The sequence below is a fragment of the Saccostrea cucullata genome, unplaced genomic scaffold, assembly GCF_032062105.1.
Source record: "Saccostrea cucullata isolate Sc308-1 unplaced genomic scaffold, CSIRO_AGI_Scuc_v1 ctg206, whole genome shotgun sequence".
NCBI lineage: Eukaryota > Metazoa > Mollusca > Bivalvia > Ostreida > Ostreidae > Saccostrea > Saccostrea cuccullata.
In genome coordinates, this window is record NW_026934771.1 from 162,380 (window position 1) to 175,558 (window position 13,179).

General features: G+C 34.4%; 1 protein-coding gene across 1 annotated transcript; it reads right to left on the minus strand.

Moving 5' to 3' along the window:
- Window positions 1-226: 226 nt before the first annotated feature.
- LOC134241323 (uncharacterized) lies at window positions 227-12,999 on the minus strand. Its single transcript, XM_062723390.1, has 2 exons — window positions 12,946-12,999; window positions 227-2,271 (listed from the first exon to the last, which is right to left on the minus strand). The coding sequence occupies exon 2, from the start codon at window positions 1,798-1,800 to the stop codon at window positions 730-732; it is 1,071 nt and encodes a 356-aa protein (XP_062579374.1). The 5' UTR covers window positions 1,801-2,271; window positions 12,946-12,999; the 3' UTR covers window positions 227-729.
- Window positions 13,000-13,179: the final 180 nt, after the last annotated feature.

The following is a 13,179-nucleotide window of genomic DNA, read 5'->3' on the forward strand; positions in this document are numbered from 1 at the left end:
TAACAGAGTTCCTGAAAATCATAACTTTTTTTGAAGGTTTAATTTTTGTCATTTCCATATGAAGAATTCATGTCTTCTTAATATATAATAAAATTCCATTCTTCAAATGATTTTTAAATCATGAAAACTCTAACCTAGAAATAACAAGTGATTTTATAGATTTAAATCATTATTCCGGGTTTCCCCCAAAGGGTTTAACAACTATTTCCATTGAAAAACAAAGACAAAGGCTTTACATTTTATGAATTTAATTATAAAATTCTCCCTTTCCCATGTGAAAGTCAATCCAATGAATGAGTTCTAGTGGGATCTCATTCCTGTACGGAATGTCTTCTGCTATAATTACAGATGTTGCAAGACATTTAAGACTTCTGTACTTGGGATTATTCAGAATAGGATAAAATTCTGTGCCCACAGCTTGATCCAACGGAGTTTTAAAAACTTCTTGCCCAAATTGTCTGATCACACATCCCTTATCTACATGCACACCCCTTTCCAATGCTATATTCACAACTTTCCTCAATTGGTTATTAAAACTGTCAACTTCAGCAGCTGGGAAAAGTTCATATGACTCTTCATCGAAGTTTTCGAGGGTATTTACAAAAAACAATTGCAGGATGTTCATTTTTTGTTCGTTCAGTTCGTTTATAGAGGCCCCACAATCCAGGAGCATTTCCAAAATTTCTGGACCGTGATTGAAAATGTAAACATAGTATTCCCCTCTTAGTGTCAGCATAGGATCCACAATACTGTGAATGAGTCCAACTGGTCCACACTTGCTGGCATTGATGAGGAGTTTTGCACTTCCTTCAAAGTGAATTCATTTTCTTTACTCAATGATCGTGAGAAAATGATGTCTAAAAAACTGAACAAATGAACTCTGTCTTTCTCACTTGGTACTTCACCCAGCTCAATTTTTAACTGGAATACGCTAATATATACATTTAATAGCAGATCCAGAAGTTCGTCTGTATTAAACATACAATTGTATCTTTCAAAGTCGAAACATGTTACCAGTTTAGACACTTTTTCAACATCGAAAGGCTGATCAAACCAATTCCTGGGCTCTTCCTCACCATCCTTAAACACCTTTTCATTTTTCAGGATATTGAAATAAAATGTCAAACTCTGCAAAAGGTGATGGGTAGACACTACTCCGTCCCTAAGACCTGGTTGTAAATCTCGTGTAAGATATGAAAAACTTTTCTTCAGGAAACAAAAATGTCTACATCCTAAAATTCTCTCATAAATCAGAAGGCCAAGAATATGTCTTTTCCTTTTTTCTCCTGGAGTGCAGATTAAGTCCAAAAACTCGGAATTTTCTACATCAGGTTCAACAGTACTCTCAAAGAAAACTTCCCGTGGGGGCATTTTACTAGTATTTGGAATACCATGTTTCCTTCTTTCGACCAGAGCACGTTTGTAGGTGTTAATTCCTCCAACAAACTCTTCCTCCTTGTCACTGAATATCTGCCTTGCTGCTACGAGTTCTAAGATTTCTATACGAGTTTCATGATTAAAGTCGTTGAAATTGCTATACGCATCAATGAACTCGTCAACGTCTGTTATGTTTTGATCTACAATAGCGTACTGTAAGGGTGTTCTTCCCCTTTTGTTACGAACTAACAGATTGGCACCCCTGTTCTTTAAAAATTGCAGAACTTCAGTTCTTAAGCTGTTGTCATATCTTGCATTAGACTTTTCAGAATCAAAACTTATAATTAAAATAGGATGCTGACGATACTTCATCAAATGATGCAGTGGTGTGTTACCTTTGTCATCAACACAATTCACATCCATTCCCTATTCATTCACTAAATATTCCATCATAGGAAGAAGATGGCACTCCACGGCCAAATGTAGAGGGTTTTCAAACAATGTGAAATCTACATGGTAGTCATTTTGGAGTTTTTGGAGAACCTCCTGGTTTTTATCCACCAAGGCATTCACGTACAGGTTATGTCCGAGGTGACACAAATACAAATCTGGACTGGAATTTTCCACAAACTGATAAAGGAAGATTTTCCTTGCCTCAGTGACATCAATGTCAGGTAGCTCTGGTATCTTCTCAAGATGCTCTAAACATCTAGAATAGTCTCTGTCTGCACCAAGGACATGAATGCCAATCAGAGCCATCTTGATTTCTCCCCATCCCCATCTTGATTGAACATTTATGGAATGTGCTTTTGAAGTTATCAACTTCTCCTGTCTGTATACATCCAAAACATTTTGAAATGTCTCAGCTGCCATCTCTTTCAAGTGAGTATGGATCTGAAACATTTAAAATTCATACTTATATAAATCTTACATATAGTCATAATAAGATATATTAATTTAAATATATTTTATAAACATGTCCATATATGATTTTTATCCATAATCCCACTCCTACAGAACTACATTGTGATCATGGGCTAATCTTAAGGTGCCCTGCCACAGCCTGACACAATTTCTCTGAATTAGCTTTTTTATCTCGAATTTGACATATGCCATTTTCTGTAAGTCTTCTTAACAAGTGCTTGATAATTACACCCAAGGCAGAATTTCTCTTATTATAACATATTTAATTGTAACATATTGCTGTAAAGAATATAATGATTGGAGCAAAAAGTATTTTCTTGATTAAACATTTTTTTTAATTAGGACACTGCAATATATATACATGATATACATCTATTGGGATTTTGTAATTTAAAAGCTTAAAGCCATAGTTTTTTTTTAAAGGACAAATCTCAATAAGGCTTATCTATGGTCCCCAGTTACTAGGGCTGGGACGATACTGAACTTAGCCAATCCCATACATATCACGATACATTAGGTGCAATACGATACATATCATGATACATTTAAAACCAAATAAAACTAGTGCTAATTGTAACGGGGACCGTTACAGATGTTCCCCAAACGCTCCCCATGTCCCTTATCGTGCCTTATTCCTCTAAGACCTTTTATAAATATGCTAAGTATCCCAAGATTTCATTTAAGAATATAAAAGTTACAATGATATCAACTATCAACGATATATTGTTTAACGTTTTGCATGTGCGCACACGTACATGTACATGCATATGCAAGATGATTATGGCATGTTGATTAAGCGATTAACATATCTTTCTATCCCACGAATCAAAGAAAAAAAATACATATATAAATTTACCATTTTTCAAGCATATGTCATATTTTTAATATATCGATTCAAATTTATTTCTCTACTTATTTTAACCTCGGGCTCAAAGTTGGTTTTATTCCGACGACAAGGCAGGGTTAAAGTCGACTAAGAGTATCACGCCAATACCTAACCAATCAAAATGAACTTATTCAATAGTAGTTCCATACATGGAAAAGGGATTTTCCTTTCTGTTCAGAATTTTTTTAATATTTCCTCTCAGGCCATTTTGACAACTCTGATACCTGTGCCTGGTAAATTTTATATACTTTGTAAATAAATATATAAAGGTTTTTTGACCGGAACTATTCATTTTTTCCAATGCATAGGGAGCTACTCTTTGGGTTTTACAAGAGATGTTTAAAAAGACATTCGTGTCAGCTATATTGTTTAACACCTTCTTATTAATATTTTTTTCATGAAAGCAAATATCTGATTATTTTACGAAGGAGCGTACATGTATATTGATTTTTAATATACCGAAAATCGCTATTTCTGGGGATTGCGTAATTCTAAAAAAAAAAATTCAAATAAATTTCAAAGGTAAATTAAACAAAGGATGCTTGGTATTAAAATATTATTTCAAATCAGTAGAATCGAATGCTATTAACGACATCTGAATAAATAGGCTATAAAAGGCTTATATGCCAACTTTGGTCATCTGCACTTTAATTTTAAACACGACAGGATTTGTAATTTTTTCTGTATAAATTAATAATTTCTATATACTTTGGAAACTCAAATGAAATATTTTAATACACTTTCCTCGAGCTCTTTTCTGCAGTTTTCCTGAAATTTTATGTGGGTCCGAGGTGTTATTTGAGTTTAACAGTGATTCTCTACGTTGCCATTAATTTGATTTGTTTGTGTGTGTGGGGGGGGGGGGGGGGTGTGGGTGGGGGTGGGGAGGGGGGTTATTTTTATTCTTAACCTATTTAACGTTGGAGTTGAATCTTGTATCTTATTCCAAGAACTGAAGATTGATTGTGACATTTGGATGAAAGGTCAAGGTCATTAAAAACCACCACCTCTTTAACTTCTAACCTGTCAACCGAAATAAACTCTGAAAGGTGTTTCTAGATACATGTACATGTACTTCATGTTTCTTTTTACCCTTGGGTCAAGGACAAAGGTTAAGGTCGATTTCAAGTTCATAGGTCAAGGTGATTTTGGTAAATAGTTAATATCAACATTTTATTCAGGTTACCAGTGACCTTGACCTAAGTTTTAAGGTCAAGGGTAAAAAGATCTGCATGCTTCAGTATGTTACATGTCTTGACATTTAGAAGTTCTTAATTCTGCATGAACATCAAACACTCAAGTATACTGTCTCTTAATACATTGTGTGCGGTCGCATGTGCATGCACGTCCATGTATTTACTTTTGATAGTAGTATAATGTAGGCAATCATTATATCTATTCATATTTGAAATTTCACCCTGTATTATTGAGAACCAAGAAAGTTGTAGGCATTTAAAGTTTTAGCCAATCAGATTGCAGCACACGTGCATGTGCGTGCGTTCATGATTATTCTTATATATCATGCTGTAGATCTTCATAATGTAAGACTATGTTCAAAATTTCAAAGGATTTTGTCAGAAAACAAAATAGATATTTAGACTTTAAGTTTCAGCCAATCGCAGCGAAGGGCACCTGCATGCGCGTGAGATCTTGCTATTTTGACCATGTCATCATGTCTATACTACTATTATATCCTTATATTATGAGTTTCAAAGCATTTCATCCAATATTTAAAAAGTTACGGCTAAATCTATTATATTGGTCATTTCACGTGTTACACGTGCGCGCACCTGCACGCACGTGCGCGCAAAATGACCTTCGTTCCGCACATCTACATAAGATACCTAGTGACCCTAAAAAGGTTTCACCTAGATCAGATGAGTAGTTTACGAGAACACTCGCGGACAAAAAAGTACCGGAGAACAAAGAAAAAATTCAGAAAAAGTAAAAACAATATGTTCCCTAACTTCGTTTGGGGAACATAATAAGGAGACTAATTGTTCAGATTACAATTTTGATTTTAATTCAGATAACAGTATGAAGTCTTTTCACCTTCTTGAGTGTTTTCATATCATTTGGCTTCAAGAAAAGAAGTTAAAAGCCAAAAAATTAATAAAACAGCAAAATTCTAATTTTCTACTACCGTGTTTTTAAGATCGGGCTCGGGGTTGGTTATATTCAATAGTAGTTCCATACATGGAAAAGGGATTTTCCTTTCTGTTCAGAATTTTTTTAATATTTCCTCTCAGGCCATTTTGACAACTCTGATACCTGTGCCTGGTAAATTTTATATACTTTGTAAATAAATATATAAAGGTTTTTTGACCGGAACTATTCATTTTTTCCAATGCATATGGGGCTACTCTCTGGGTTTTACAAGAGATGTTTAAAAAGACATTCGTGTCAGCTATATTGTTTAACACCTTCTTATTAATATTTTTTTCATGAAAGCAAATATCTGATTATTTTACGAAGGAGCGTACATGTATATTGATTTTTAATATACCGAAAATCGCTATTTCTGGGGATTGCGTAATTCTAAAAAAAAAATTCAAATAAATTTCAAAGGTAAATTAAACAAAGGATGCTTGGTATTAAAATATTATTTCAAATCAGTAGAATCGAATGCTATTAACGACATCTGAATAAATAGGCTATAAAAGGCTTATATGCCAACTTTGGTCATCTGCACTTTAATTTTAAACACGACAGGATTTGTAATTTTTTCTGTATAAATTAATAATTTCTATATACTTTGGAAACTCAAATGAAATATTTTAATACACTTTCCTCGAGCTCTTTTCTGCAGTTTTCCTGAAATTTTATGTGGGTCCGAGGTGTTATTTGAGTTTAACAGTGATTCTCTACGTTGCCATTAATTTGATTTGTTTGTGTGTGTGTGTGTGTGGGGGGGGGGGGGGGGGGGGGTGGGGGTGGGGAGGGGGGTTATTTTTATTCTTAACCTATTTAACGTTGGAGTTGAATCTTGTATCTTATTCCAAGAACTGAAGATTGATTGTGACATTTGGATGAAAGGTCAAGGTCATTAAAAACCACCACCTCTTTAACTTCCAACCTGTCAACCGAAATAAACTCTGAAAGGTGTTTCTAGATACATGTACATGTACTTCATGTTTCTTTTTACCCTTGGGTCAAGGACAAAGGTTAAGGTCGATTTCAAGTTCATAGGTCAAGGTGATTTTGGTAAATAGTTAATATCAACATTTTATTCAGGTTACCAGTGACCTTGACCTAAGTTTTAAGGTCAAGGGTAAAAAGATCTGCATGCTTCAGTATGTTACATGTCTTGACATTTAGAAGTTCTTAATTCTGCATGAACATCAAACACTCAAGTATACTGTCTCTTAATACATTGTGTGCGGTCGCATGTGCATGCACGTCCATGTATTTACTTTTGATAGTAGTATAATGTAGGCAATCATTATATCTATTCATATTTGAAATTTCACCCTGTATTATTGAGAACCAAGAAAGTTGTAGGCATTTAAAGTTTTAGCCAATCAGATTGCAGCACACGTGCATGTGCGTGCGTTCATGATTATTCTTATATATCATGCTGTAGATCTTCATAATGTAAGACTATGTTCAAAATTTCAAAGGATTTTGTCAGAAAACAAAATAGATATTTAGACTTTAAGTTTCAGCCAATCGCAGCGAAGGGCACCTGCATGCGCGTGAGATCTTGCTATTTTGACCATGTCATCATGTCTATACTACTATTATATCCTTATATTATGAGTTTCAAAGCATTTCATCCAATATTTAAAAAGTTACGGCTAAATCTATTATATTGGTCATTTCACGTGTTACACGTGCGCGCACCTGCACGCACGTGCGCGCAAAATGACCTTCGTTCCGCACATCTACATAAGATACCTAGTGACCCTAAAAAGGTTTCACCTAGATCAGATGAGTAGTTTACGAGAACACTCGCGGACAAAAAAGTACCGGAGAACAAAGAAAAAATTCAGAAAAAGTAAAAACAATATGTTCCCAAACTTCGTTTGGGGAACATAATAAGGAGACTAATTGTTCAGATTACAATTTTGATTTTAATTCAGATAACAGTATGAAGTCTTTTCACCTTCTTGAGTGTTTTCATATCATTTGGCTTCAAGAAAAGAAGTTAAAAGCAAAAAATTAATAAAACAGCAAAATTCTAATTTTCTACTACCGTGTTTTTAAGATCGGGCTCGGGGTTGGTTATATTCAATAGTAGTTCCATACATGGAAAAGGGATTTTCCTTTCTGTTCAGAATTTTTTTAATATTTCCTCTCAGGCCATTTTGACAACTCTGATACCTGTGCCTGGTAAATTTTATATACTTTGTAAATAAATATATAAAGGTTTTTTGACCGGAACTATTCATTTTTTCCAATGCATATGGAGCTACTCTCTGGGTTTTACAAGAGATGTTTAAAAAGACATTCGTGTCAGCTATATTGTTTAACACCTTCTTATTAATATTTTTTTCATGAAAGCAAATATCTGATTATTTTACGAAGGAGTGTACATGTATATTGATTTTTAATATACCGAAAATCGCTATTTCTGGGGATTGCGTAATTCTAAAAAAAAATTCAAATAAATTTCAAAGGTAAATTAAACAAAGGATGCTTGGTATTAAAATATTATTTCAAATCAGTAGAATCGAATGCTATTAACGACATCTGAATAAATAGGCTATAAAAGGCTTATATGCCAACTTTGGTCATCTGCACTTTAATTTTAAACACGACAGGATTTGTAATTTTTTCTGTATAAATTAATAATTTCTATATACTTTGGAAACTCAAATGAAATATTTTAATACACTTTCCTCGAGCTCTTTTCTGCAGTTTTCCTGAAATTTTATGTGGGTCCGAGGTGTTATTTGAGTTTAATAGTGATTCTCTATGTTGCCATTAATTTGATTTGTTTGTGTGTGTGTGTGGGGGGGGGGGGGGAGGGGTGTGGGGGGGGGTGGGGGTGGGGAGGGGGGTTATTTTTATTCTTAACCTATTTAACGTTGGAGTTGAATCTTGTATCTTATTCCAAGAACTGAAGATTGATTGTGACATTTGGATGAAAGGTCAAGGTCATTAAAAACCACCACCTCTTTAACTTCTAACCTGTCAACCGAAATAAACTCTGAAAGGTGTTTCTAGATACATGTACATGTACTTCATGTTTCTTTTTACCCTTGGGTCAAGGACAAAGGTTAAGGTCGATTTCAAGTTCATAGGTCAAGGTGATTTTGGTAAATAGTTAATATCAACATTTTATTCAGGTTACCAGTGACCTTGACCTAAGTTTTAAGGTCAAGGGTAAAAAGATCTGCATGCTTCAGTATGTTACATGTCTTGACATTTAGAAGTTCTTAATTCTGCATGAACATCAAACACTCAAGTATACTGTCTCTTAATACATTGTGTGCGGTCGCATGTGCATGCACGTCCATGTATTTACTTTTGATAGTAGTATAATGTAGGCAATCATTATATCTATTCATATTTGAAATTTCACCCTGTATTATTGAGAACCAAGAAAGTTGTAGGCATTTAAAGTTTTAGCCAATCAGATTGCAGCACACGTGCATGTGCGTGCGTTCATGATTATTCTTATATATCATGCTGTAGATCTTCATAATGTAAGACTATGTTCAAATTTCAAAGGATTTTGTCAGAAAACAAAATAGATATTTAGACTTTAAGTTTCAGCCAATCGCAGCGAAGGGCACCTGCATGCGCGTGAGATCTTGCTATTTTGACCATGTCATCATGTCTATACTACTATTATATCCTTATATTATGAGTTTCAAAGCATTTCATCCAATATTTAAAAAGTTACGGCTAAATCTATTATATTGGTCATTTCACGTGTTACACGTGCGCGCACCTGCACGCACGTGCGCGCAAAATGACCTTCGTTCCGCACATCTACATAAGATACCTAGTGACCCTAAAAAGGTTTCACCTAGATCAGATGAGTAGTTTACGAGAACACTCGCGGACAAAAAAGTACCGGAGAACAAAGAAAAAATTCAGAAAAAGTAAAAACAATATGTTCCCAAACTTCGTTTGGGGAACATAACTAGATTATTTTTTAAGAACATTTAATTTGGAACATAACAGTGTATGAAAATAATCTAATTCAGCAAATGAACTGTGACTTACTGCAATTGGGTTTTGCTAATTTATTTTAACATAATCCGGCGTTTCTGACGCCATTTTGACGTTTATAATTTGAAATCTGTATCAACAAGACGTTTGTACTTTATTTCTGTTTGTGTATACGTCTTGATGATACAGACTAAAAGACTAAAATTTTTGAATTCTAAAGCCAGGACATTTTTGGAAATTAAAAAAAAAGTGCAGTCAGGTATTGTGATACTAAATAAGATGAATCAATCCGTAGATCGTCAGTGAATACAGCTGTGATACATCAGTGCACCGACGGATCATCCCACTACTACCGGTTACTCATCAAATTTTGAACATTTATTAAAAGCCTTGAACAAGAGGCCCAGGGGCTACATAGCTCACCTGAGAACTGAGGCTAGGAAAAAAGCAAAAATCAGTTTAGTATTTAAAAGCTTAAATGCATGAGTGGTCCCTTTGATCCCCCATTGTGGCCCCATCCTACCCCCTGGGGTCATGACTTGAACAAACAAATCTACACTACCAGAGGATGCTTCCAGATGAGTTTCATTTTCCATGGCCCAGTGGTTCTTGAGAAGATTTTTAAAGATTTTCCCTATATATTCCTATGTTACACTTTGACTCCTTATCATGGCCCCACCCTACCCCTTGCGGTCATGATATGAAAAAAACTTGAGTCTGAACTACCATAGGATGCTTCCACACAAGTTTCATCTTTACTGGCCCAGTGGTTCTAGAGAAGAAGAATTTTAAAGATTTTCTCTATGTTAAACTTTGACCTCCATAATGGCCCCACCCTACCCCTGGGGGTCATGATTTGAACAAGCTTAAATCTACACTAACAGAAGATGCTTCCACATGATTTTCATCTTTCCTGGCCCAGTGGTTCTTTAGAAGAAGAATTTTAGGGATTCCCTATGTATTCCTGATAAATTTTGACCCCCCTCCCAATGGCCCCACACTACCCCGGGGGGGGGGGGGGGGGGGTCATGATTTGAACCATGAATCTACACTACCTGAGGATGATTCTTCATGAGTTTCATCTTTCCTGGCCCAGTGGTTCTGGAGAAGAAGATTTTTAAAAGATGCCATTAATTTTTCTCTAATTCATAATTATCTCCCCTTAGAAGAAGGCATGACCCTTCATTTGAACAAACTTGAATCCCCTTCGCCCAAGGATACTTTGTGGCAAGTTTGGTTGAAATTGGCCCGATGGTTCTTGAGAAGAAGATGAAAATGTGAAAAGTTTACAACAACGACGACAACGACAGACAACGGACAAATTTTGATCTGAAAAGCTCACTTGAGCCTTTGGCTCAGGTGAGCTAAAAATAAATTTTATTATTAACTAATGTCTTTAATATAGGAGTCATCACCTAAAAATGTCAAATAATAGATATATGCAGCATACGATGCTGTGTGTTGAAGTTGGGGTCCTTTGATTTTCATGAATATCAAAAGAAATCACTGACAGGTACAAATTTTAAAGCTTTCCTAAACACCGAGCATAGGTTTGTTCAGAGTAAAGTTTTATATATAATGTGTATATTAGAGCACTTTACTTTATAGTGTGTAGAGCACCTAACTTTATGGTGTAAAAATTGAAAATTTTTATTTTGGCTATAAATATCATAATCCGCATCAAGATACTTATAACCGCATGTATAAAGGAAAAACTTTTCGTTGTCATGTTTTTTCTGTATGCCCATTGTTCAGATGATTGATCCGTCAGAAGATCCTTAACTTCTTGCAGATCAATTTAACGAACTGTAGGGTTGCAGAAAAACTAAATCGCTTGCCAAAAGTTAATTATTCCTTTTCATTAGTATCATGAAGCGGATTTATGATATATATAGCCAAAATAAAAATTTTCATTCTTTGCACTGTAATTTTTTATGTCCCATTTGGGATATTATATCCCAAACAGGCTATTATACCCCATTTGGGCGAGTGGTCCCAACCTGATCAGGTCCAGTACAATCTCTTGATTTAGCTATATAGCTTTAAATTGCTATATAGCTTTATTAAGCTATTTGGTATAGCTTAATTTAGCTATTTTAATATACTTTTTTCTCAAAGGTGTAATTTTCTCAGTATGTACAAAAAAGCGCACCTTGGTGCAGTGATGATATACAACTTTGAACTCTTCTTAAAATAATGCATGTAAAATCCACTCATCAAATTACGTCTCCTTGAGAGACTTTGTACTCAAAGTTCTACAAGTTTTGGGGCTTTATAAAGCAATTGATACAGTTACTTCTGCAATGATATTATAATGGAGACCAATTATGTTCGACAAGATAATTGATTGGTAACAGTTCAGCACAATGAGAAGCAATCATGCCTCAAGGCACCCAAGGTAGTGGACAGTTAGTCTAACAATCATAGTTGCCAACTCACCCGATTTCGTCGGGTCACACCCGATTTTTCAACCCGTAACCCGATTATTTTTTATGACCCGGCGGGTCATGCTTTTCACCCGATTTTTGTTGAACGACCCGAAAATATCCCGATTTCCGGATTTGGTTCGTAAATTAGGTTGCACTTTTAACTTCCAGTTACAACCCAAGCTTAGATCTACGTAAACAATGACGATGGATTAATTATCAGTGCAGGTGTAAACAATTAACTGGGTGTTGTTTTGACAAATCAATGTTTGAAGTCAATTAAAATGGCTTCCGATAGAACTAGATTGTTATCAGGGCCAGCAGGAACAAATTGAACCAAACACGTCTCTGACTGAACCAAGAAAAAGCGAAATAATATTTATGTACATATCAAGGAATCTTGGGGAAAAAAATTCAACTTCACATTTAATACATATTGCAGTAGTTAATAAATTAAAAGAGAGGAAAAATAACTTCAAGACTTACATTGGTATACTTTCAAATTTAACAGAAAACTGAAAAGGCTTTTTTTAAAAAAAAAAAAATTACACTTACTTAGTGAGGTCAATACTGAAATATTCAATTCTCATTTTTAACATGTAAATTTATTAATCAAATTATGTATGCATTTTTTGTCATTGTATTAATTAAAGCCTTTTTCAATAAAAGAATTCTCAATACATAATTAAATACTTTGTATATATATGTATAAAATTTAATCATGGTAAATATGTCGTGAATGTCGTTACGCGTTATGACCAGATTTTTTACTTTCCAAATCTGGTCATGACCAGATTTTTACATGCTGGAGGTTGGCAAGTATGCTAACAATAGAAATTCTCTTTTGCTTAAAAGTATTCAAAAGCTGCAAAGTTAAAACTATCTTTGATTTTGGTTGTTGTTTTGATAGCCCATAGTACAAATATGAAGAGTCAAATACATGCGACTTTTTGTTTATTTTCAGCAAAAAACATTTTTGTGAAAAACTGTATATAAATAGCTAAATAAAGCTATTTTGAATAGCTTAATAAAGCTATTTAGCTATTTAAAGCTATATAGCTAAATCAGGAGATTGTACTGGACCTGCTGATAATAGATCCCTTCAGTGCTGCACAGATATTTTTTTGCTTGCATGTAAAAAGCAGGATTTACAGCTTATATCTACATTTTTTCAAATTCAAGTAGTTATTAGAGTAATTACCAATTTACCAATCGATTTCCTTTTGTAAATTTGTTAGCTTTTCCATTGCCAGCATTGGGTCTTTAAATTTTTAAAAATGAGCACACATGCAATCATACTTTCCTGTGGGCAAGCGGTAAATCTAGTACTTGGAACGAAACGAGTGTCCCGGATTTTTTCTGTTGATGCACATATTCTTTTTAATTTTTAATGTTAATATCAAATTTGAATATGTATGAAAAGTTAAAAAAATACATACAGTG

What these genes read in the sequence shown, in the direction of transcription:
- LOC134241323 (XM_062723390.1), bottom strand. Translation starts at nt 1,800, where the DNA reads ATGGATGTGAATTGTGTTGATGACAAAGGTAACACACCACTGCATCAT.